This window comes from Strigops habroptila, chromosome 9, assembly GCF_004027225.2.
Source record: "Strigops habroptila isolate Jane chromosome 9, bStrHab1.2.pri, whole genome shotgun sequence".
NCBI lineage: Eukaryota > Metazoa > Chordata > Aves > Psittaciformes > Psittacidae > Strigops > Strigops habroptila.
This window is the reverse complement of record NC_044285.2, coordinates 3671295-3694073: the sequence shown is the minus strand read 5'-3', so window position 1 is coordinate 3694073 and position 22779 is coordinate 3671295. Positions and strand designations below refer to the sequence as shown.

The following is a 22779-nucleotide window of genomic DNA, read 5'->3' as shown; positions in this document are numbered from 1 at the left end:
TGAATGGGAATCTTCCCTCCTCACCCAAGCCTGCCCCCCCATCCCACAACAGGAAAGCTGAGGCTGTTGAAAGAAACAGGAATGGCAACAAAGCTGGCATTGTTGTCCTGAAAAACCACTCACTGGCCGCAGCCCACCCGCTTCATTTAGGGGATAACGGATATAAGGCTGAATCCCAGCTTTTGTTTAAAACACTTATGTGCCTTTTTCTTTGGAGAATGACTTGAAAATGGTAACAATGTCACTGCTGTAGGCAAAAAGGGAACCAGGGGAGGGGGAAATGCACTATTTTTCTCAAAGTCACAGTTGTTCCGGGTGGTCTTCAGGGTATAAATCTCAGATCAACTTCAACACTGGTGCAGTTCACGGAAGAAGAGGGACACACCATTCAGGACCCCACTGACAACAGTAGGGCACTTTCAAGCTCTTGGTGTTGGAGTTGCCCTGCTAGTCTGAGCAAAGATGAGAGTAAGGAGGAGTTCAGCGTATTAAGCTGTTTATAATATGAAGACCTTGCAGGGAGCACTGCAGTCTCTGTGTCTTCCCTTCTGTGTAAGTCAGAATTTACACAACCAGTAACCCCTGAATATAAACCAACTAACTGCGGTTACATTAAAGTGTGTTGTTTTAAAAGACATCCACTATTGACCATGCTGAATGAACGAGGTTTGCTGAGGGTCCTATCTTGTGTGGGAAGAAGTTTATGATTTGCAGCCTCATCACATATTCAGTGGCTTCTACCCTGCCTGTTACCTTTTTGTAATCACAAAATCCTTCTTTTGGACTCCCTGTGGGAAAAATGGCACCTAAATACAACTGGATGCTCCCTTTGTGGCCACGGACCAAAATTATCACTCCAGATTTGAAGATACAAATACGAAAGATAAAAGTTATATCACTCACCCCATCGTCAAGCTACAACAACTCTACAGGTTAAACCTAAAGATGAACTTTTATAGGAGCTACAAGCACCACCCCAATGGACTTATTTCATGATGTCTCCATGTTTTCACAGTGCAGCTGTCTGCAATAGTGTTTCTTGCAGTGAGTCCAAATGACATTTGTGGCAGATGAGGAATCTGACACATCAATTCGTAATCCATTCACTTTTTCCAAAGCCTACATCAGAAACTATCTGTGAATGCCAAGCTGGGCTTGTGATCTCCACAGACATTTGTTAGTCTTAGGGCAAGAAGTAATAAATCTCAGCTTTTCTGCACTCATCAGGAAATCAGCCTTCAATAAAGCTCGCAATTATGGGTCTCCAAAATGTATATTTTTGCCAATATGGACGTAAGTTTTGATTAGATTTTCTCCTTTTCAATTAAGAAACTTGGGCCTAGTTTTCCTTGGGTTACATTTTCAAACCTGCAGCTGATGCCAACTTCATCTTTGTCTCTGCAATGGGTTTCCTTACATTTCACTAAAGAACTACCAGTTCGTAGCCGAAGTCTGCAAACAATCCTATTTGCACAAGACAGGCTGGAACAGGAGTGCTCAGAGCACCCTGTTGTGCTTCAAAACCTGAAGAATAAGGAGTGGGCTGACACCTGGAAAGGTCAATGAAAAGACTCCTGTTGACTTCAAGGCCAGAAGGGCACCAGTGTATTGTCCAGATGTTGAATTATAGTAACTAAGCTACTGGGGGATGACAGTGTAGAGGGATGATTTTGATGCTCAGGTTGGGTGCTGAGAGAGAGATGACATGTTTTCCCCTCTGTTTCTGCTCATGAGGCAGCTCTGTCAGAAAATGCAGTCTCCTTTGTCATTTGCCCTCCTTCACCTGTGATCTTCATTTAAGCACTCCAGCTGTCCCCAAAACGGGACCTATGACTTTCCTGAAGCAGAAGATTCTCTGCACAATAGCACATTCACTAAGTCCTCCAGGGTACTGAAACCAAGCCACCCTCTGTTGCCTCCTTTATACATCTCATACCCTCCTCTTGAAGTTTTCCAACATGGATGCAAAGAAAGAAACCAGCAGAGAAAGGAAATTATGGTCTTACCACCAAACTTACACTCAGAAAAGAAAATGGAATTTGTTATTTTCGGCACAGATGGAGAGCTGTATCTAAGAGCATTACATCCCCTATTTATGTTGTGGATTTCTTGCAAGACAGTATTAGAAGGAAACTTGTCAGCTCTGCTGAGAAACTTGGCAAACACCAGGGCAGGGCAGACTCTCTCTTTTACACAGCTGCATTTTCTGCACCTCAAGTATTTTTCCCCTCTTGCTGTTGGCCCATCCGAAGATGAGTGCTGAATTTCCCTTAACATTACCCACAGGTTAATTTGTTATTAAGTTTAGGCTCAGTTTAACATCTTGGCATGCAATTGAAATAAAACCAAAACCAAATGTCCTTCATTTCTGCTGAAACCACCCTCGGTTTGGCTCAGCTGCCTCTGGTGTCACTGGAGGGTGAACAGGAGATTCATTTTTGTCTTGTCATTTTGGTAGTAACCTAAATATCCTCCATATAACTTTAAAACACATTGCCATGAAATAATTACTTGTTATGGAATGAGATTGGCCAGAACCTGAACACAATACATTAGCTCTGACTTAGCTGTCAAATACTTGTTACTGTAGGAAAGGAAGATTCTACAGACACAAAGTGTAGGAATCCAGAAGGGTGAAGCCAAAACTTAATCACAACTTCTTACTAAAGGAATAATGGTGGGATTTCCCAGCTTCCAACCAGAGAGGCTAAAGGAAGGAGTACTTGAAAATCCCGTATGTAGAGGCCTTGCCCCTGTATAAATTTGTTCCTGATCTAATTCTACACCTTCCACAGTCTAACTGTGACACAGATTGATGTCAATGGAAAGGGAAAAAAGCTCGTAAGTATTATGAATAAGTGCACATTACACTGCGCCTGGAAAGCAGTGCATGTGGATGCTGACCACTGGGTTAACCCATTAACTGCACTAAGATGATGGAGGTGAATCTTCAAGTCAATTTTGGTTTCTTCTGTGCATGGGATATTTACAGGCAGCTTTGAGAAGTTGTCAAAGACACCTGCAGAAAGTACCCAGTCATCTCATTCTGCAAATCTCTGCCTGACTAGGAATTGTCACGCTCTTTGCTGGTTCAAAGTCAGTGTTCAAAGTGTGTTAGTTTTATGATTTCTTTCTGTTGATCAAATAATACTGCTCAAGGGCATTTCCAAAATCCTGACGCTTACAATTTCATCCACAGTAGATTACTTCACATGCAAAGCTGAAACCACTACCAAAGTATTTAACTATTAAAATCCTTGACATGGACATCTGAACTTCAGAGGAAATTTTGCAAGTTCAAAGATGTTGATGTTTTTGTGGACCTATTCTACAGTGTAAACAAAAGCAGGATTTGTCTCTAGCTACCATCAATCATTCAAGAGAATGAGGCCTCTTTATGCTACTCAAAATTAAAACAGAGTGAAAAACAGGGGAAGATCAAAAAGAAAGGTTTATGTGTGCTGAAATGAATATTTGCATAAGACTCCTAAAACTTAAGTTATTTATCAATCTGCAAGATTCATGAAATAACAAACATGCCACACTTGCTATTTCACTTGTAGGGCTTTAAACAGGAGTATGCTACAGGGGCATAAGCAAAGAGAGAAATAGGAGGACAAGTTCTTACTTGTGCCCAAGTTCATGCGCAATTGTAAACGCCAGATTGAGACCATTGTCTTCAGCAAGAACACACTTCCTCTTGGCACTGCAGACACCTCCCAGGTAAGCAATTCCTGCAGCAGAAACAGAGAATGTTCCCATCAGAATCGGTGAAACACCTCCTTCACTCACACATACAGCAGTAACTCTACCAAAATGATAAAAAATGCACCAAATATAAAACAGAGCAGTTTCCACACAAAACCATCTGAGGGTTTTTTCAGCATCCTATTGAAAAACCAGCCTGGAATTTTGTCAGACGGGAAAAAAGTGAAACACAAGTGGAAATATCACTGAGTAAAACATTCATCTAAGTTTATTAACACCCTCTACTACAATGTTAGAAGATGGAGTGAAGTCACCTTAACAAGCATTTAAATGGAGTTCTTCTGATTTTCAGAATGAAGTTGAGGAGAGGGAATAAAACAATAAAAGCAGAGACCTTCTGAAAGATCTTACGTTTCCCCTTATTTTCATGCTTGGAGAAAGCAAGAGTGGCAGAGTTGGGAAAGCTGGCAAACTCCTGGTGGTGAGTCACGGAACCAATGGAGGTGGCAGGAGTCTCCTATGACTTAGTGGAATTTAGGATTTGATCCCTTGGACAACTGCACAGTACTGTCTCAGCCTGTTTGTGTGGGCACCACAAATGGTTGTAGGCTGAAGTCAAAAAGGAATCCAGAAGTTATGGCATGAAACCTGGGCTATGGAAAAGTAATAGTCCTCATATGCCCTTCCTGCATGCAGACAACAAAGTGCAGTTGTACTTGGAAATGTTGTGATGGCATCACAGGCCACGCACAGGACAATTTCCTGATGAGATTTTGTTTCATCTGCCACCTAGAAACCACAGTTAAGCCTTTGGGAGTCATGCACAAAGGTTAAAGACAGAGTTCATGTCTCTTATTTGTACAAGCCCTCCATGGCTAAATGAGCACCTCTCAAGAGCCACACAAACACTTCATGGATGCTTACAAAACAAGATTTCCACACAGTACCCTAACACTGAGTTCATCCTGCTGATAACTTTCATAGAGTGAGGCCAAGTCAATGTTTGCTGTCACCTGGAGATGGGAGGGGGCAATATTCCTGTGACTGGGAGATGTGGTGTAGCAAAAGGGCCTCAAGTTCTGTCAAGCTATTAAAAGAGGTTAAATATCAATTAAAATGTCAAATACATGACTTCAAATAGCGATTCTTCTGAAGTCTTTGTTCAGTGGTTCTAGTCCTCACCGAAACTCACCGGTGATAACACTGCTCTGTGCTAAAAGCCTCATCATTCAAAGGTGGAAAACTAATGATTAAGATTTTGTACAACCATCAGTGGCTGAAAAAGAAATGCCCGTGGCTCACACACTCTTAGTCACCTTATATTTATTAGTTATTTTCAATGCTTAAAGTGAATGTGGCCATTTTATAATATTTGCAATGACCAATAATCTAAACTTAGTTTATTATTACAATTATTAAGGACTCCTGTAGGGCCCAGGGATCAGACAATACAGGAACAGAAGTGGGCTGGGCAGGGAAACTCGGAATCCTAAAGAGCAGAGAGCAGACAGCTTTGCAGTGCATGAAATGAACTCCTGAAGAAGTCCAGCCCATGGACTGCTGAGTGCTTATTAATCAGAGCCATTCTGGAGCAGCCAGCCAGTTATAACAAATGGTTAGAACAGTTTAAGCCTGAAAAAGCTCACCTCAAAAATGGGTTTGAAATATATGTATATATTCTATCAAACTATTTAAGACTATAATGTTCTTTTGGACCAATACATTTTATCATTACTTTTTTCATTAGAACATAAATAGCAAACATGCACTTGATCTGCAAACGTAATGGAGTTCTTTAGTAAAACTATCTGAACCATTAAGATAAATGTAACTTTTTGTAACCCAATACAATGATTCATATACTTGATATGCAGATACACCTTTAACTGACAGTGATTGTAGTACAGTGCCTGGGTAGCTGCATTAATATGATTTATTTTGTTGTGGCGATGAATGGAAACTGCTGCTTGCACCTTAAAATTTCAGATTTTTATCTGAGCCTTTCAAGTCTGCAGAACTGGAATAGAAACTTCATGAACTCAGACATGTTTGGGAAAATCCTGGCATGCCGCGGCTCTACCAGGCTGGGAATAACATAAAAGGAACTTCTCTCATTTGGTAATCTTGCTTCTGGCCCTGTCTAGGAGACAGGTGTGTGAAAATGAAAAATAGGGAAGAAAGTTGAACTGGGCTTTTGGGATTGTTTGTTTTTTTAAACACCCCACACTTCCGTGCTCAAGCAAATACACAGACAGGGGCTTTCCTCAGGGTAAAACAAGTCCTTTTCTTCCCAGATACACTACCTGCTGCCAGCAATTACCACAAATAGATTCTGAATATCAAAGAAGATGAAGCAGGAGCATCGGTGGCAGAGGGACAGGAAAGCCGATTACTATTTTTACTATTACCGAGGGTGAGGGTTTTTGCCTTTCTCTCTTGAGAAATTGCATAATTACAGCCCATAACTTCTGTGCTTGAACACACAGAGCTCTCTGCACTTCCACAGCAAACCTCAGCACACAGGCAACTGCAGAAACTCCCATTTATCCAAAAAGTTGTCATACATAAACAGTTCGCAGCTGCTGGCCTCAGCTAATGAGCCCTCCACAGCAATATCTCTAAGGGGAATGATTACATTCATCCTACCAGCTCAGTTAGGCATTAGGATATTACATACTTGCCACAGTGATAGCCAAAGCTGGAAGAAGACAACTTCTGGTGCGTGGGTTTACATTTCATCCTATTCAAAACACCCAGGGCTTCCTTCTGATGACTGTGGAATATTCACTCAGCAAGTGGTTTGTCCAGGTACTCCAGCTTTCAACTCTCTAATGTCTTGTTTTCATTGCACTCCTAATACTTTAATCTCTTCTTTTGCCAGCCACCTCTGGATACAGAACTTTTACTTGATTAAAACTTGGCTAGCTTTCCTCTTCTCAATGTATTTGCTGTTGGGAAGGGAGCCAGACTTGAAGTCCTGAAGTCTGCTTGGCACAGATGGAGACTCACTGCATATCCACATGCACAGAGCAAACCTCCCATTCCCCACCATTACTAGTTCGGTGTTGAGCTGATGTTTTTCTCATCCTCCCACGATTTTCAATTTGTGCAGCTCACACGTTGCCATCAATTACACTCCTGGAGCCTCTCCTAACATCCTACACAAGTGAAATCAGGAAACCCTAGAAGTGATTCATGCTCTGCCTTTCCGTTCGATGGCAATGATACGTTTGACAGAGATGCCCTGCCTGTATTTACACATCAAGTCAGTCACCAAGGGAATCTTTCAGTGCTTATGATCCGTAAAGAGGAAAAATACTTTTCCTTTCTAGAAAGCTTACATATAAAAAGTTCCAAGTTTTTAAAGAAAAAAGCACTAAAAAGAAGTACCCACTATAATGCCTCCAAGATAGGTAATAACACAATCCCTGTTCTACAGCTGAATAAACAGAGGTCCCAAGAAGTCAGCAGTATCCAGATGAAAAGAACACTCTCCATGGAAGGACCCTTTCCAGCATGCTCAGCACGGAGGGGCTGAGGTTGTTACCATCACTGTCCTACTGAGCCTCCGGTTCCAAGTTTGCTTTACAGGGATCATTCAGAAGAAGCTAACAGGGCAAGCTGTTCCTTCATTTTATGAGAAGGCGGTAATTCAAAGCCAGACATGCAATTTTAGTGGCACAGATTAATTTGGCTTAATGCTGGATAGTCATCTAGATGCCAGTTTCTGTTAATCTTGCAGTAACAACATGGTTTCCATTAGAGTTTAATATTTGCGTATGGAAACTGTTTTCCTTAGCAATAATTTTCATTGTTGCTGTATTTAATGAAAACCACGCTGGAAACAATACACTCATTCTGAACCACAAGTACAGGAATTATAGTACAACCATCCAGTGCATGAGACACAGCTACAGGCAGGTATAAAAACAAGTTAACAACCAGGCCAAGTGTTGTACCCAGTGCAAGTCACGGTATTTTGAACTCATGTATTTATATAGGAAGAGCTCCTGATGCCACAGACTCTCTGATGGAACAGGCTCCCCAGCACTGCAAGAAATCAGCCATAGCCTATGTCAAATAGGCCTCCCCATAAGTAAGCCTTTACCCTTGAAGGGAATGTGGAATATGAAATAAACTCAATCTCTATGTACCTGAGAAAGAAATCTACATTGACAACAGGGACACTGGTTTTCCTCTGTTTGTAGTTAATCAAAATGCAGAGAATATAACTCGTCCCATTCTCTTCATGCCATACAAGAGATAAAATGAGTTCAGGGAAGAAATCGGTTCACAATTCACTTGTCCTTATTGAGTAGCAGAACATCCACTCCCTGCTGAGGGCTTAAATTCCCTCCAGGGTGGGAGGTGGTTGAAACCATATCAAGGAAACACAGCAACAGAGGACTGGTCCAAACACAACCCTCTGCGCAGGCCTGGCTAGGCACTCAGATCACAGGGGAAAAGTTGAAGTCCTCAAAAGGAGTTTGTAGTTCTGCAGAATTTAAGCTGGAATACCATCCAGGCAGGTGTGTGGTGTATAAACTCCCCAAATTTTACCTGGTGGAGGAAAGGAGTGGAGGTACTAATTTCTTTGACCATTGCTAAGCCCATGCCATTTCTGTAGGCGAAAGATGATCCGGATTCCTGGGAATCCCAAGAAACCTCCAGCTAAGGGAACATGAGGTTCACTCCTCCAACTTTACAGCACATATTTGTTTTCACTGAGAAACTAGCAAGTACTACACCAACTTTACAGCCAAGCAAAGAACATTCAAATAACTGGTGAGATCACACAAGCAGCCACCTGACTTTCTGCAGCCAGCCAACTTGTTGCAAAAGTGCCCATCATCACAGAATCCCCTTCTGACTTCAGAGAATCTACCTTATCCCAAATTTCAACATAACCTCTATAAAACTCTGTTCCTTGCCTTCAAGCAGCAGGACCTGCAGAGACGCAGCGTGCTTTTCCAGAACTCAGTGTGCTCTGTGGCTGGACACCTCCCCTGTGGGACTGACTGCTGTCCCATAGTGCCCCATAAAACCTCTTCCTCCTTGTAACTCCAAAAGCACTGCCACTTCCAGTATACACAACTGCTGTCAGAATCCCAAAGGCCCAGCAAGAAAAATAAATAGCTGAAACACAAAGAGTACTTTCTGAGCCTCTTGATTTTCATTACACACACCCTCAAAGCCTAACAAATAAAAATCTCTTCCTGGTTTTCACAATACTGTGATGTTTCTAGAGCTGATAATGTAACACTCCTCAGAACACAAGGTCCTAATAGCACAAAGGAAGGAACCACACAATACCTTTCACAGGGGATACTTTTGTGAGTACTGGGAATACTTACAGATACATGGGACTGAAATATTGCTGCAGTGCCCAAGGGTCCAGCAACTGGCCCTGGATAATATTTCACAAGAGCAGGACTCCCACTGTGAGAGCCAGATTCAACCATGTGCCTCACTGTGTGCAATGGCTGTGATTCATGGCAGATACACCCAGATCTTGGCCATGGCACCACTGAAGCTCAACAGAACTTCTCAGTTGTCTCTGGCAGCCCACACTGCACTCTGTGCAGGAATGTGTTGCCCCCATTCTCAGACAGATGAGCTGACACCTACCCGGGGTTTGTCTGTGCAAGCTGCCCTACTCTGCACCTTTTTGATTTTGTGAGGCTAGACCTCTTCATGTCTGCAAACCTGTAAAGAACACAGGATTCTGCAAATCATTACAGCCTAAAGGAGCACTTTTGCTATCTTCTTTTTCTCTTTGTTTAATTACTCTGCAGGACAGCAATTAATGGAACATGTGAAATCCCTTCCCCAGCACGGCCAGCTCTCAGCTTTAGCTTTCAGTCTTTCTGTGGGCTTTTCTGTTCCCTGGGAACCCTCCTGTGGCTTTCTAAGTTTAATGGATGAATCATTTATCTGCTCCTTTACTAACTTGCCCCCACACAGACATTCCCCATGATGTCAAGAGCCTCATTCTAATGCTACTTGCATTGGATTCACACTGTGCTAATTCTGATTTAAGCAGAGCCTCTCCCAGTGTGCAAGGGGCTGCCCAGACAGCTGAAAAGCCTGAGAGATCGAGATCTCTCATGTCTTAAGGGATAATTGTCCTCGCCCAAGCTAGTAACAGGTTGCTTCAGATACCAAATGCATTGATTTGAAGAGAGCTGACAGATTTTCTAACACCTTTTTGGCCTAGAAGAGGCTTTAACTGAGGCATACAAAGACACGCCAGACAGGCTGTTAACACTGTGTTATGCCAGCAAAGACCAGACAACCTTCAGAAACCCTCAGAGGTTTGGCATGGGCACCTTTGAAAACCACATTTCAATTCCATTCAACAAGGATTTGTGATCACAAGCACGAATGTTCACCACACTGACCATACCTGAGGAGAGGTACAGCGTTCACAGAAATTCAAAGCAAGCTGGAAACAAGCATACTGGATAGCCTCATCGAGGAGATATCCATCAGGAGTGACACGGGTATCACTGATCTTGCCTTGGAGCAAGGGAATGCATTAAAAGACCACCTGAAGTTCTTTCTGGCCCTAATTTTCTAAGCTTTTACGATAAAGCACTGGGATCTAAGACCTCAGCAAAGAAGAAGATAAAAAGAAATACCCTGTTTATTTGACATCTGCTCTTTGTTCAGCATGACATCCTCTATTCCATTAACATGGCTCCTCCCTTTCAGCAAACCACTGCTTCCCTAGATGACAGCACATTAATAAACCCTCTCCATCTAATGTGACATGAGGAGTGGCTTAATTAACTGGAGCAGAGGAAGCAGGGTATCAGCTACATGTTTACTTTACTTTGATATGCTAACAGCCACATTCCAGAGAGCTTCTCCCGCACACTCCCCAGCGACAGGAGCCCCGGCTGCTGCTGAATGCGGATCTCAAACAGGCAAAAACACAGCTCCTTTCTGCATTCCTGCTTCTCTAGCTAAAGATGAAGTTTGGGATACTTGGTCCAAATCAAACCACCATTCCCAAATGTAGATTCCCAAACTCTGGCAGCTAATTCACCATCTGTTTATAGACATCATTCCATAGTGCTCATGCACACACATGGAAATACATAGGCTTAATTACTCAAAGTAAGATATATTAGAACAGCTGGACTGCAGTTAAGAGGAAAAGCAGGGGAAGAGGTAGGTGGATCTGAGAGGAGGACTCCAGTTGGAAAGAGACTGATGGACTGGATGAGTCAACACATGGTGCTGGGAAGCATACAGAAGCCTGGCATAATTCAAATTTAGCAAACAAGGGAGAAATATGGGAAGATAGTAGGGAATGAGAAGAGATTTGGACAGAAACGTAGCAAATGGAGATAATATGGGTTTTCCAGAAGTCTTCAGAAAACATGACTTTGATCTCGTAAGCAGCAGGGAGTCACTTCTGTGGGATGCAGGGGTCAAGGAGGGCAAGAGATAAGATCAGAAGGGAAGATGAGCTCTCTGGGAACTTCTGTATGTACTTACTGCTGGAGAAAAAGGGATATACGGCCCTGGGTCATATGTCTCTGGCACCACGGGTTCACTTGAGGAAAGGCAAGAACTGGACATGGAAGAATTCAGGCAGGGAGACCTGTGCCTTAGTGTGGGGGAAAAATGGCACTTAGTCTAAGGAAAGGACAGCTGTTGGAAATGGTATAGGAACAAGCAATGGATCAGTGGGAAGTAAGAGAGGCATAGGGGAAAAGGCTGCTCACGAGTATCTTACACCAAAAAGGAATCAGATCCAGCACAACTCAGGAGAGATCTGATCCTTTTGAAAGAATACAGGAACATGTGACTGTGAACTCAAAGAAAACATCCCCAGCAACTGTGAAACCAAACTGTAAATCAGGACTTGGATTCTGGCCCTTGAAAGTCACCTCTGCCTGGGGCTCAAAGGCATTTGGATTTGAATGTCTTCTCTCGGCTTCACTCTGTTAAGTGGATGTAGACGGCACAGCAGAGATGAACCTGCTGATCCTTTCTACAAACTGCTGTAGAATGAAGTAGGATCTTCCCTTCTCACATGCAAGCAAACACTGGCACCATATGCAAAAGACAGGCAACCTACCAAGGTGACAGGAGAACTCAGCACTGGATTCAGGCTTTGTGGAGCTGTGTGAATAACTGTCACTTCAATGGCTGAAGCAGACACACAGGTTAGAAATGAATCCACATCTCTCACCTGGTGGATGGTTTGAGAAGAGGAGAAAGCTCCACCTCTTCCCTCCTTAAACAATGTTCATGAACCTCACCATTCACTTTCTGTTATTAAAAAATCACAATTATTTCAACATGTCAGTATTTTCATTTTGACGTGTCCTGTTCTCAGGATATGTTTCCATCTGAAGGTTATAATCTTTCATCAAATGGAAAAACCACCCTGGCATGGCCTGCAATAGCTGCACCTTTGCAAACTGTAGGGTTCTAAAACCAGCTCTGAGGCTATTTTCATCTCGCTTTTTCAAATCGGTTCTGTGACTTCCAGTTCTGTCAGTTTGTTCCTGCAACTCGTCTGAGCCATCTGCTTCAGAGGGCCTGAGTTCAGAGAGAATGAAGAAAAAGATAAAATCAGAGCTTTTAATGAGACCGCTAAACAAAGAGGAACATGGAATTCAGCAGCAGGGATCCTGGAGCCTTCAAATTCCTCAGTATCTCCCTTCCAGAATGAAGAGACAAGGTCAGACTTGGCAATAAATCAGAAACAATATTTGGAGTCTCTGTAGCAAACAGCATCTGCTTTAAGAGCTAACAGTCAGGGTCCAGCATTCAGTTCCAGTTTTTCTTTCCATAACTGCAAACAGTAAGAAACTCATGAAGCTATTCAAATAAATTAAAAGATTCTTTTAAGAGTTTCAAGAGCTTTCCTAAGCTGTGCATATCTCAGCCTGCTGTGGTGTTGGTTGGGGGTAGGTTCACAAGCAAGGATCAGTCCTGCAATCCTTAAACAACATTCAGCAATGTATAATGAACAATGTTCCAGTGTCTGGAGAGCTTCAGTGCAGGCTGCTGAAGCGGACAGCTCTGGAGATGGCTGAGCACCTGTGCTGCTGATGAATGGCATTCTTCCACAGCTCTCCACTACATTCTTTCCATGTTCTTAAAGAATGACTAAGCAATTGTTACTCCAAAAACCTGAATGAATCTATACTTTTGAAACATGTTAATATTGAAAGTGTATTTTTAGGCGCTGTATGCGTGTCAAGCTGTTCTCTTGGCAATGCAAGAGCAGCTCAGGCGACCAGCAGTGCAGGCCAGCAGAACGACATGATTCACAGGAATCAAACTCCGAACAGATGCTTCTCCAAATTGCTTCTGTGATACTTCTCAATTACAGCTCCTACATCCTGACTTACAGGGCTGTCTAAGCTCCTGGCTTCACTTTGTCAAGCTGCCAGCCAACACATGCACTGATAAACTTATTTAGCAATTCTTGGTGCAGCCCTTCTGTTTTAATTCTTTGCCGAGTGCTGATTTAACCTCACAGCCTTCTTGACTTGACAAAACCAACGAGCCTGGGGTTTGTGCCTGATAGTATTAATAGGGTTGAGCTGCTGTAAAAGTCAGAACTTGGGTTGAAAAGCTTGTACCATGTAAGAGAATGAAGCCAGTCCCCAGTACTTCAGCACTGGATAATACCTCTGCTGCTAGGGCTAGGGAGTGAAAATGATCCTTCCTTGTCAGTGGGCAGGAAAAGGAGACTGAGGCAGTGCACGGCTCTGCTTCTCTCCGCACACAGTCCCACAGTCAGCACATTTGTTCTGGCAGAGCATGACAGTATAGTGGAAGGGGAGGTGACAATAAAAAAATAAACCCTAAACTCACTGCAAAATTAATGACTTGATTCCCTATACATCTGCACTTCCACGTGGGGCTGCTGGTTGTCATGGGTTAAGCCCAGCTGGCAACTAAGTACCATGCAAATGGTGCCACACATCAAAGGGTGGACAGACATAAGCACACACACTGCACACACACTCTCACCTAATCAGGTTAAAATGACCATTAACCTACAGGGCCCTCCTCTGGGTTCCCAAACAGAGCTCACCATTCCAACTTCCACCCCCCAGGAAGGGAAGGACCCACATGGTACTTTAAGCAGACATAAACACATCACAGCACCAGCCTGACACGACAGAAGTAACGGCTAATTTCAGAGCTAATGGAGCTGGAGATATTTTTATATGTCCTGAATCTCTTTCTCAAGTACCTCTTTCTCTAGATTACTCAAAAATAAAATGTCACTTTTAGAGTAACACAAGCTGGAGAGAACTTTTCACTAAGAAAAAGGCCAGCATGAGCTTTTCTCACACTCAATAAAAAGAAATCTCTCAAGTTCAGACTCGAGCTCCCGTGAAAGAAAACACAGATTTGGATGAATACCACTGAGCCCCTTGCAATGATTGACGGCAGCCAGAAGAGTCCCCGGTGCCTCACAGACACAAGTCAAGGCACAGTCCCAGTCCTGAGGCCTTTATCAGCTGAATTCAGAAATGAAAGCACGAGAGGCTCACAGTGGGGGCTGCACCTGCAGGCAGCACTAAACAAACTTACTGTCACAGTGTCCTGCAGGAGCCAGGGGGACATTTTCATGCGCACGTGTTCATGTTATTGCTCCAGGTCTTTGTGCTAAAGTATCAGGACCAACAAGGGGAGAACTGCCTCTTCCAGTCTCACGTGCCTCTAAGAACACCCCTGGGAAGCACAGAAGCTTCTATATACTTGTACATTTCCAGTTCTGAATCAAATCTGTGTGTCCCTGGTTTGCAGGGGTTTTCTCGGCTGTCAAGCCCCACTCAGTGAGTGGCTCGTGGAGAGGCTTTGCAAGGGGAGCAGCTGTACTTTCCAGCTATGCAGATGGGGTATTTTGGTTCAAGCCTCCTTTGGTGCCCAGTGGCAGTGGCCTCCTGTCAGCTGCCATGTAATGAGCTGCGTCTCCCAACAAAGCCGCTTGATTAATGAGAGCGTAAACAGCTCCATGGCATTCCCAGAAAACAAGTTGAATATGTATTACATCCGATCTAATTGCACCAGCTATCATAATCACTGTGGGTTCATCAAAATCTTACTGAAACCAAGAGGAGTATTACCACTGGCTTTGGAGAAGGCACATGAAACCATTTCCTGGCTTCTTTTACTTAGTTCCTAGCCCCAGAAGGATGGGCTTTTTGTTTTTTACTTCAGTGTAAAGTCAAAAAGCTTTATTTACTTCAGTGTTTAGACACACTCACAGACACCGGTGCCTGAGTGGGTACTCTGCATGTGTAAACACACCAGTTCACGGAACAAACACGGACACTACAGTTTTCCCATGTTTGATATTCATCAGAGGTTATCACTTTTAAATCTGGCATTCTGACAAGGATATCCCGAGGATGTGACCATCACAGCACACACAGCTCTGCACTGCAGCACAAATTGCAGCAGTCAAGAGTCAGGACCCATCAGGGAAAGGACCAAATGCGAGAAAGGTACAGTGAGGGGATAAGACCAAGGTAGAGATAGCGCTTCCTCTCTAACCAACAGACATAGGCAGAAAAGCAGACAAACTGGGGCACAGATGATAGGAAACATGAGATTACAAGTTTCTTAAACAGATATAAAATATAAAATCCAAATAAAACTCTTCAATCTTTTTCTCTAATTTAAGAACGAAAAGTCTCATTAGACAGATGGACTCATTTCAGGGCCTCACTTTAACTCTTCAACAAATAAAAACATCCACCCAGAGTTTCCTAACCTACTGGCCAGCCAGTTTTCTTATACGTAACCACAGTGTTTACTATGTTTGTCTACTACAGCACAAATATTGCTGTACATGCCAGAGCTTGATGGATGACATTATTAAAAGCAACAAGCAGATCCTCAGCAGAGCATTAGTGTGTACCCAGCAGGGTGGTTATGGTCAGGCAGAGCCTTAGTGCAAACAGATCAGGCAAAATGGCGACACAAAAACGTATGACACAACTCCACAAAGCCAACAAATACCTTCAACCTGCTGACTGCTCATGAGCACTAACCAGAGTAGAAACACGAGGCTAATTCCAAGCTAAGCAAACACAGAAATCCTTAGCATTCTACAAATCATGCTGAAAGAGAACAGGAGGAGAAAGATATTTGATGTATTGGGTCTAGGATGGGGTGTTTTGGTTCTTTTTTTATATTTTAAGAAGTTCAACATATTTCTATCAGCTGATCTATCAGGTAAAAAGACTTGTTAAACAGATTCAGGCAAACACCTTGCACATTATAGGATTCAGAACCTGAAATTTAAAAGTATATGTAGCAGAACCCCTGTGTTCAAATAAAGTTCATGGGGTTCAAAGGACAGTTTATACACACACACACATATATATAGATACACACCCCCCCCCCCCCCCCTTAGTGAGAATCAGGCTAAAATGTGAAGTGTTTGTGGCCAGGTTGGACACAGGGGCTTGGAGCAACCTGCTCTAGGGGAAGGTGTCCCTGCCCGTGGCAGGGGGCTGGAACTGGATGATCTCAAGGTCCTTTCCAACCCAAACCATTCTATGATTCTATGATTTCACCATCTCTTACAGTCACCTTCCTTTCTAAATTGGCAAGAACTTGACAAGGAAACCCCACTATTTGCTACAACAAAGAGCTGGTCAAATTCAAAGTTCTCTGCAGTGCATCTACAGACAGCAACTTTTTTCCAGAATGGGTATTAGCAAAAGATGTATACATTCACATCAATGGATATGGAAAGGCAAACATGTACTCATGCAGAGATATATTCAGATATTTTTGCATTGATCTAACCAGGAAGCAAAAACAACCAGAGAAAGTCTATATCCCAACCCAGAGAATCATTTTATCTCTTCAAAATAAGTAACTGCTCGGAGAAAACAAAAAGCTGAAGCATATCAGAGCCACTGCTCACAAGTGCCACATTGTATTCACTCAGGGTTAATGAAGATTGCTGTAATTTCCCACCTAGAAATCCATGCAGAGATCCTACAAAATCTACATCTTGCACTGTATACCAGCATTACCAATTCCTAATGCCTCTTCCCTACCTAGGATGTACAGAAATGCAAAGTCTTATTTTTGGCCTCCTCAGCCTATCCATCTCTCAAGATACACAAGCCCAGAGGCAGCCTGTGTCCCCTGCAGTATCTGACTAACAATTCTGAACTGACAAAAAATAGAATGGAGCTTTTATCAGTATTTTTTCCTACTCTAGAGGCCACTGAAACCAACTATTTCCCATGTTGCATGACCACAATCATCAGACATTAACTCCTGCAATAGCACTCCATCATAAGCTTTTAGAAAACACTAGGAATGTGAAGCTCACTGCATCTCCCACTTTTTCTTGTCTGTTCTGGCAGGAAGAGTCTTCAAGAATTCCAACAAGTCACTGAGCCATGATCTTGCTTCCTTTCCTAGAAACCATGTTGGCTTCCTTTTATCTCTTTTTATCTGTTAGGTCTGTTTGCTCACCTCTCACCGTTTAAACTTTCCCCAGAAACGAGGCTGAAAGAATTGTTCTGGGGTTTCTGGACATTCAACAGAGAAATGTGAATTTGCTGATTCAGCAGGCTAATCCTTAGCTGAGCACTATCTCCATGCCAGGTGCTCTCAGGTGAGGCCAAAAAATGACCAAAATTATCCCAAAGACATCCATTACAAGCAAATGATGAAGTTACCATCTTATCTTAGGACACAGCCTCCTGTGAAGTGAAAGAATCAGCTGGGATGGCTGATGTGATTACCCAACAACATTCCAAGCACTTAAACTGACTTTCAATCTATTGAGTGCACTTGGTGTAGCAAAATCCTTCCAGAACCAGACACCCTGCAAAAAGGCTAGGTATTACACCATGTCGTGGTGCCAGATGGTTAACCAAAGCTGTAGAAAAGAAAGACCCAAAATGAGTATAAGAGCAGGTCAAGCTTCCTTCTTGGGGATGGGGACAGGGGAGAGTTTTGTGCACATTTCACAGTGCTGTTTTCTTGGTTATCACTGGTTAAACCTCATCTCTACATTGTTTAAATCTCCCTCTCAAAATAGCATTTAGTCTTGGCAGCTGCAAGACAAAAGAAATGTAAAAGTACAGTAGGCAACTGTCCTTCATTTCCTTCCTTTACTCTTACATATCCTGTGTGCAACTGGAATGCTTCTATTTGATTATCCAGTGGAGCAAATGCTACAATGAATGCAATCATGCCTTATTACCCTACATGTCTGTAGCCTCTTGCAAAGTTATGTACAGATGTTTTTACACAGCTTGGGTTTTTAGCTACAGGGTCTATAAAACAATAGAAACTATCTGAAATGTTTTCAAGCCAGCAAAGGATAAAGGCACTGTAAAGCAGTCAACTGGATAAAAGCCATCTATGGCTGACAGGAGGAGAAGAAAAACCTCAGAGGTTTCTCAACTATAAATGCATCAGCTTTCTAAAACAACACGTGGCTGCAGACAGCAGCCACTGACCACACTGGAACATGTGAACAGAGGTAAAAATGAAGACTCAGGCAGTGGAAAGAAGAAACACAAACCTTTGGCCTGTTGAAGAGTTAAATCATTATTTCACTGACCTGAAGAACTGGCTGCTGCCCAAAGAAGCTGAGCTTCCACTGGGAAGGCCAGAGAAGATGTAGCATTGCCTGCAGCTGAGGGGCCTGGACTAAGACTTGAGAGCTGCGGCTTAGCCCCCAGCCAGCTTTGTCCTTTGGCACGTCCCTTTACATCTCCAGGCTTCATTTTCTGACTTAGTACAATGGGGATAACAGTTCTGATCTCTTTGGTAAATAGCTTTGCATTTTACTGAGGAAGAACCCTATTTACAAATTCATTTTCTTCTCTTCTCAAGAAATTGAGTTTTAAAAATAAAATAAAATGCAAAAAACCCCTCAATTATTACTTAGTGGCACAGGTCTACCAGGGAGGCACCGTGAATGAATGGGTAAAGCACTGAATTGGGAGTCAGGAGGTGCCAAATTTGTTCCCTGCTCTTGGATAAGACACAATGAGCAAATGCTTTTATGACTCCCGTCTCTTCCCTGTCCACCTGGTCTGAAGTGTGCCATAGCAGAAATCCTGCTTTCTACTGCAGAGAACCTTGGGCTGGCATTTCTAGCACAGATAACAATAGCAAGCAACAGGTATAGCATACTGACAGCAGGTTTGACACTGGAAAACAACATTATTTCTCTTTCCACAGCCTTATATTATAAAAGAGAAGAAGGATGAGCTATGAAAGCAGAAGACATGATTTCAGTTTATGTTCATTCTTGAGAGAATTTCCCCGAGTACCAAATCCTCAGAGCAAGGGGAAGTGCTGGAGCTGGGGTGTGAAGCTGGTGAAGCAGCGCAGAAAGCATGTAAAATCTGCACATCTCCACTGACATGGATGAGGCGAGAGACAACAGCAGAAATACTATAAACCCCAAAGACAGAAATAGTCTGTCCACAGACCTAATAAAATGAGATTTTTTTGCTCATGTCTGCCTCAAAAGCTTCTCAGCTTCACACATGCACACAGTAGCAAGGAGCAGTTCCAGAGCGTTTCCTGACAGTTGTTTGGCAGCATATACTTAGCTGGACATCAATTAGGCTTCTGCCTTCGGCTTGTCTGTTTGCAAACACAATGACCACTTTCAGAGATTAACAGCAGAGATTTCTTTAAATCATGATTAAATGCCATTTAGCCATAAGCAAAGCCTTGGTTCTCAGGCAGTGTCCCACAAATCATCTCTCATTTAGAAAATAATCAAGGCAGAAAACTGTAAGGGGATAAAACCATAATTCTGAAGTTCTAGCATCATATATTTGGGTGACCCATAAACACAAGAACTGCCTGTCACACAAAAGAAAAAGAAACATTTAAAAAAAGAAAAAAATATGTTTCTGATTGGTTTTTACTCCATGCTAGCAGGAAAACTTACTGAATTGCTTCTGAGAGACACTAGTACATAAATTCACTGGGAACTGTTAGTTAAAACAGTAATAATGTGTCCTTTTAATAATGTAGGAAGGCGGTGAGGGGTAAAAACATGGGGAAGGGAACATCTTATGCAGGTATCTGCCCTTTAAAGCCAGGAGACCAAAATTCCCAGGTGCTTTGTGTACATGTCTATATAATTTCACACAGACATAAATGGCCCTGGAGTGGAATGCAGTACATGTTTGCACCTGTACCAGTCAAACTGCACAGTGATTTAGCACATAAAGTGAGTTATGACATGGAGCTGAAATGAAAGAGTACAGTCAGAGTATCAGAATAAATATCAACAAAGTCATGGCAAATATTTTGCCTCACAACATACTCCTTTTAATAAAGGCAACAGAAAGGAGCTTAGTTATACACCAATTTGACATTAAGCTAGGATTGGGTTTGGAGCCTTAGCTGCCTGATGGGAGAGCACCATAACACGATTTCTGTAGCCAGTGAGTTTGCTGAAGATATCTTTCATTCCAATAGTAATCAGCACCCTCCTTGTACAGTGATGATGTGATGGCCTGAAGGATATTTACTCAGAAATATGCTGCCTGGTAAAGGAATATTACAGTTCCTTTCCATAGCATTGTAGACAGTTGTTCTCTTGTATTTACCAAAACACATTACCACGCACTATCAGTAAAACCCTAGGAGAAGGTAAAGTTTTGAAGCTAAGATAAGATTAAATATGCTGCACTAACTCCAGGGCAACTCACAATAAGTAAGACAAAAGCTTGAGTGAGGGTTTGAGTGAGCAACAAGAGCAAGATTTAAGATCAGCAAAGATACACTAACAAACAGCAGCAGGGTGGTAAGCTGATGAGATGATTTTGGACATGCTGCCTTAGTTGACAAAAAAGACTATGTGTGTCTTTCAGCACCCAGCTGGTATATCTGTAAGCATTAATAACCAATAGCAGTTTGATGGTGGGGGAAATGAAAGGCCAGGTACAGAGCAGGAAGTGTGTTATTCCTCCCTGCCGACAGTGTTTAGATCCAAATCACTGAGAACAAGCTAGCTTCAAACAGATACCACCACTGTGAGACCTATTGTTTTATCTTGTGGGATGGGTGCTTACTAAGCAGACAGACAGACAGATAAATAATTGGAAAACAGAAGTGCTTGAAACACATTTTGGGGCTACAAAAGGAGAATGATGTATGGAGGAGAACAACTAAGGAAGTGCTAGAGGTTTATGAAGAACAAAGTGTAGTAAACGTAGGGAAATTCCATGAGCTCAGTGGGCAGGCCATGCGGTTAGCGTGATAGAAGACAGACCAGCCAGGCCTCTCCAGGGAGAGCAGCCTCTTGGTGTCCAGGCCCAGCTGAACAAAGAGAAGATGAAGGAGCAAAATTGAGCAAGAGCTTCTAAGAGTTTCGAAATACCACCAAAGAGAAATAAACCCTTGGCAAAAAGGCAAGGAAAGGGGGTTAACGGTGAGAGCCACTGAGGGTCTGTGATATTGAGAGCTGGGGATTGGAAACACAGGGAAGAGGGAACAATGACAAACATACGGGAAATCTGTCATTGACCCTCCCTGCACTAAACACTTTCATTTATTAATTACACAAGTTAATTCTTGCCCCCAAGACATGAAACAACAGAGAGAAGATGAAGAAAAAAGGGGAGATAACTGGAAATTCAGTCACTAGCACTCACAGATGATTGAATTTCAGTAAGAGAACTGACTGATCAATCACCCCTTTTCTACGAAAAGACCTTGCAATGGGACGATCTAAGCTCCAAGCTAAGGACAGTATTTTGTGGTTGGTTACTGTGTCTCTTCCAGAATGACACTCATTTTTCAGCTAAGGAGACCAAGAATCCACCACTGCCCTTTGTATATGGAATGAATAAAGACAAACCTAAACACGGCTACTGAGCTGCAAAACAAACCCAAAGGCAAAGGAAATTCAAATGCTTCAATTTCTGTAACAACAAACAGAAAATAAATCTCTATAAAATAGTATCAACGCTTCATTCAACCAACTACATTGCACACGTTTTAAGGTTTTGTATACATCAATAAGAAAGCTGATGCATTTAACAATAAATATGTAGTCTGTTAAAACTGGCATGCCCAGCTCTATTTCTTACATGGATGGAAAGGAACAGATTGTGTATATATGGCCTTTGTATTTTCTGTTTGACTTGTCTTTCCAAAAGCAGACTGGTCAGCTTCACTGTGGTTTCTCCTGGGTTTCATTTTCTGGCTCTCACAGACTACTGTTACTTTGCAAGGATTGTATTTCAGGGATTTTGAATGCTCAAATAGCTTTATAGACATGACAACTGATTTTCAGAAAGTACAAAGGATCATCTGCAGGATATCAGGCTTTCCAAAGATGTCTCAGGTACCCCAAACTATCCAATAATCTCTCTAGAAAAAACCTCCACCAGGTTTCCAATAGAGGCCCAAAGGAGAGTGTCTCAGGCAACATACAGGAACAGGACCAGGATCCTGACCCTGCTCACTAACAAAATCCTCCCTGAGTCTGATGTAAGCAAGATTTTCCTCTGGTCTTTAGCTCCTGCAAACAGCTGTGCACATGTGAAGCCATGTCTCTGAAACAAGAAAGGAGGAGAAGTGCATACAGGACACCAAAGTGAGGAAGAGGAAGGGTTACAGCAGCAGAAATTCCTCATTACTTGAGTGGCTGTGCTCATCCCAGGGCTTCTAATAAAAGTTCTGCAATCTTATGTTACACTCACTTGGCACACTGCTTTTTCAGTGGGAATTTGGAAGAGAAGAGATTGCTAGCTGGTGAAAAGAAATTGGAAGGCTGTTGTGGGTAGGGTGGGGCCTGAGATGGTAGTGATGAATATGCCCAATAGCACAGGTCTGCACTGTCTGGGTTGTGCAGCCGAGCATTTATTCCCTAGCAACCAAGAGGCAAGGGAAAAAGTCTTCCACTGCACTGTACCACGGCTCCCTTTGGTTCCACAAAGCCAGCCTGACACTCCATCACCCTACAGAGCCACAAGTGACAGAAAAATTGGCAGTGCTGGAAGGTCCCTTTCTTTCACAAACTCTGAATCAACCTGCTAGTGTACGTTTAAGGGACATTTTAATCTAGAG

At 42.7% G+C, this 22779-nt stretch overlaps 1 protein-coding gene across 1 annotated transcript in view; it reads right to left on the bottom strand.

Annotated features, from left to right (window-relative positions):
• Positions 1-22779, bottom strand: part of ADAMTS17 (ADAM metallopeptidase with thrombospondin type 1 motif 17) — a 174494-nt gene that overhangs the window by 105570 nt on the left and 46145 nt on the right. The window contains exon 8 of the mRNA XM_030498506.1: positions 3629-3734. Within this exon, the coding sequence (XP_030354366.1) occupies positions 3629-3734 (106 nt within the window). The remainder of the gene's footprint in view (positions 1-3628; positions 3735-22779) is intronic.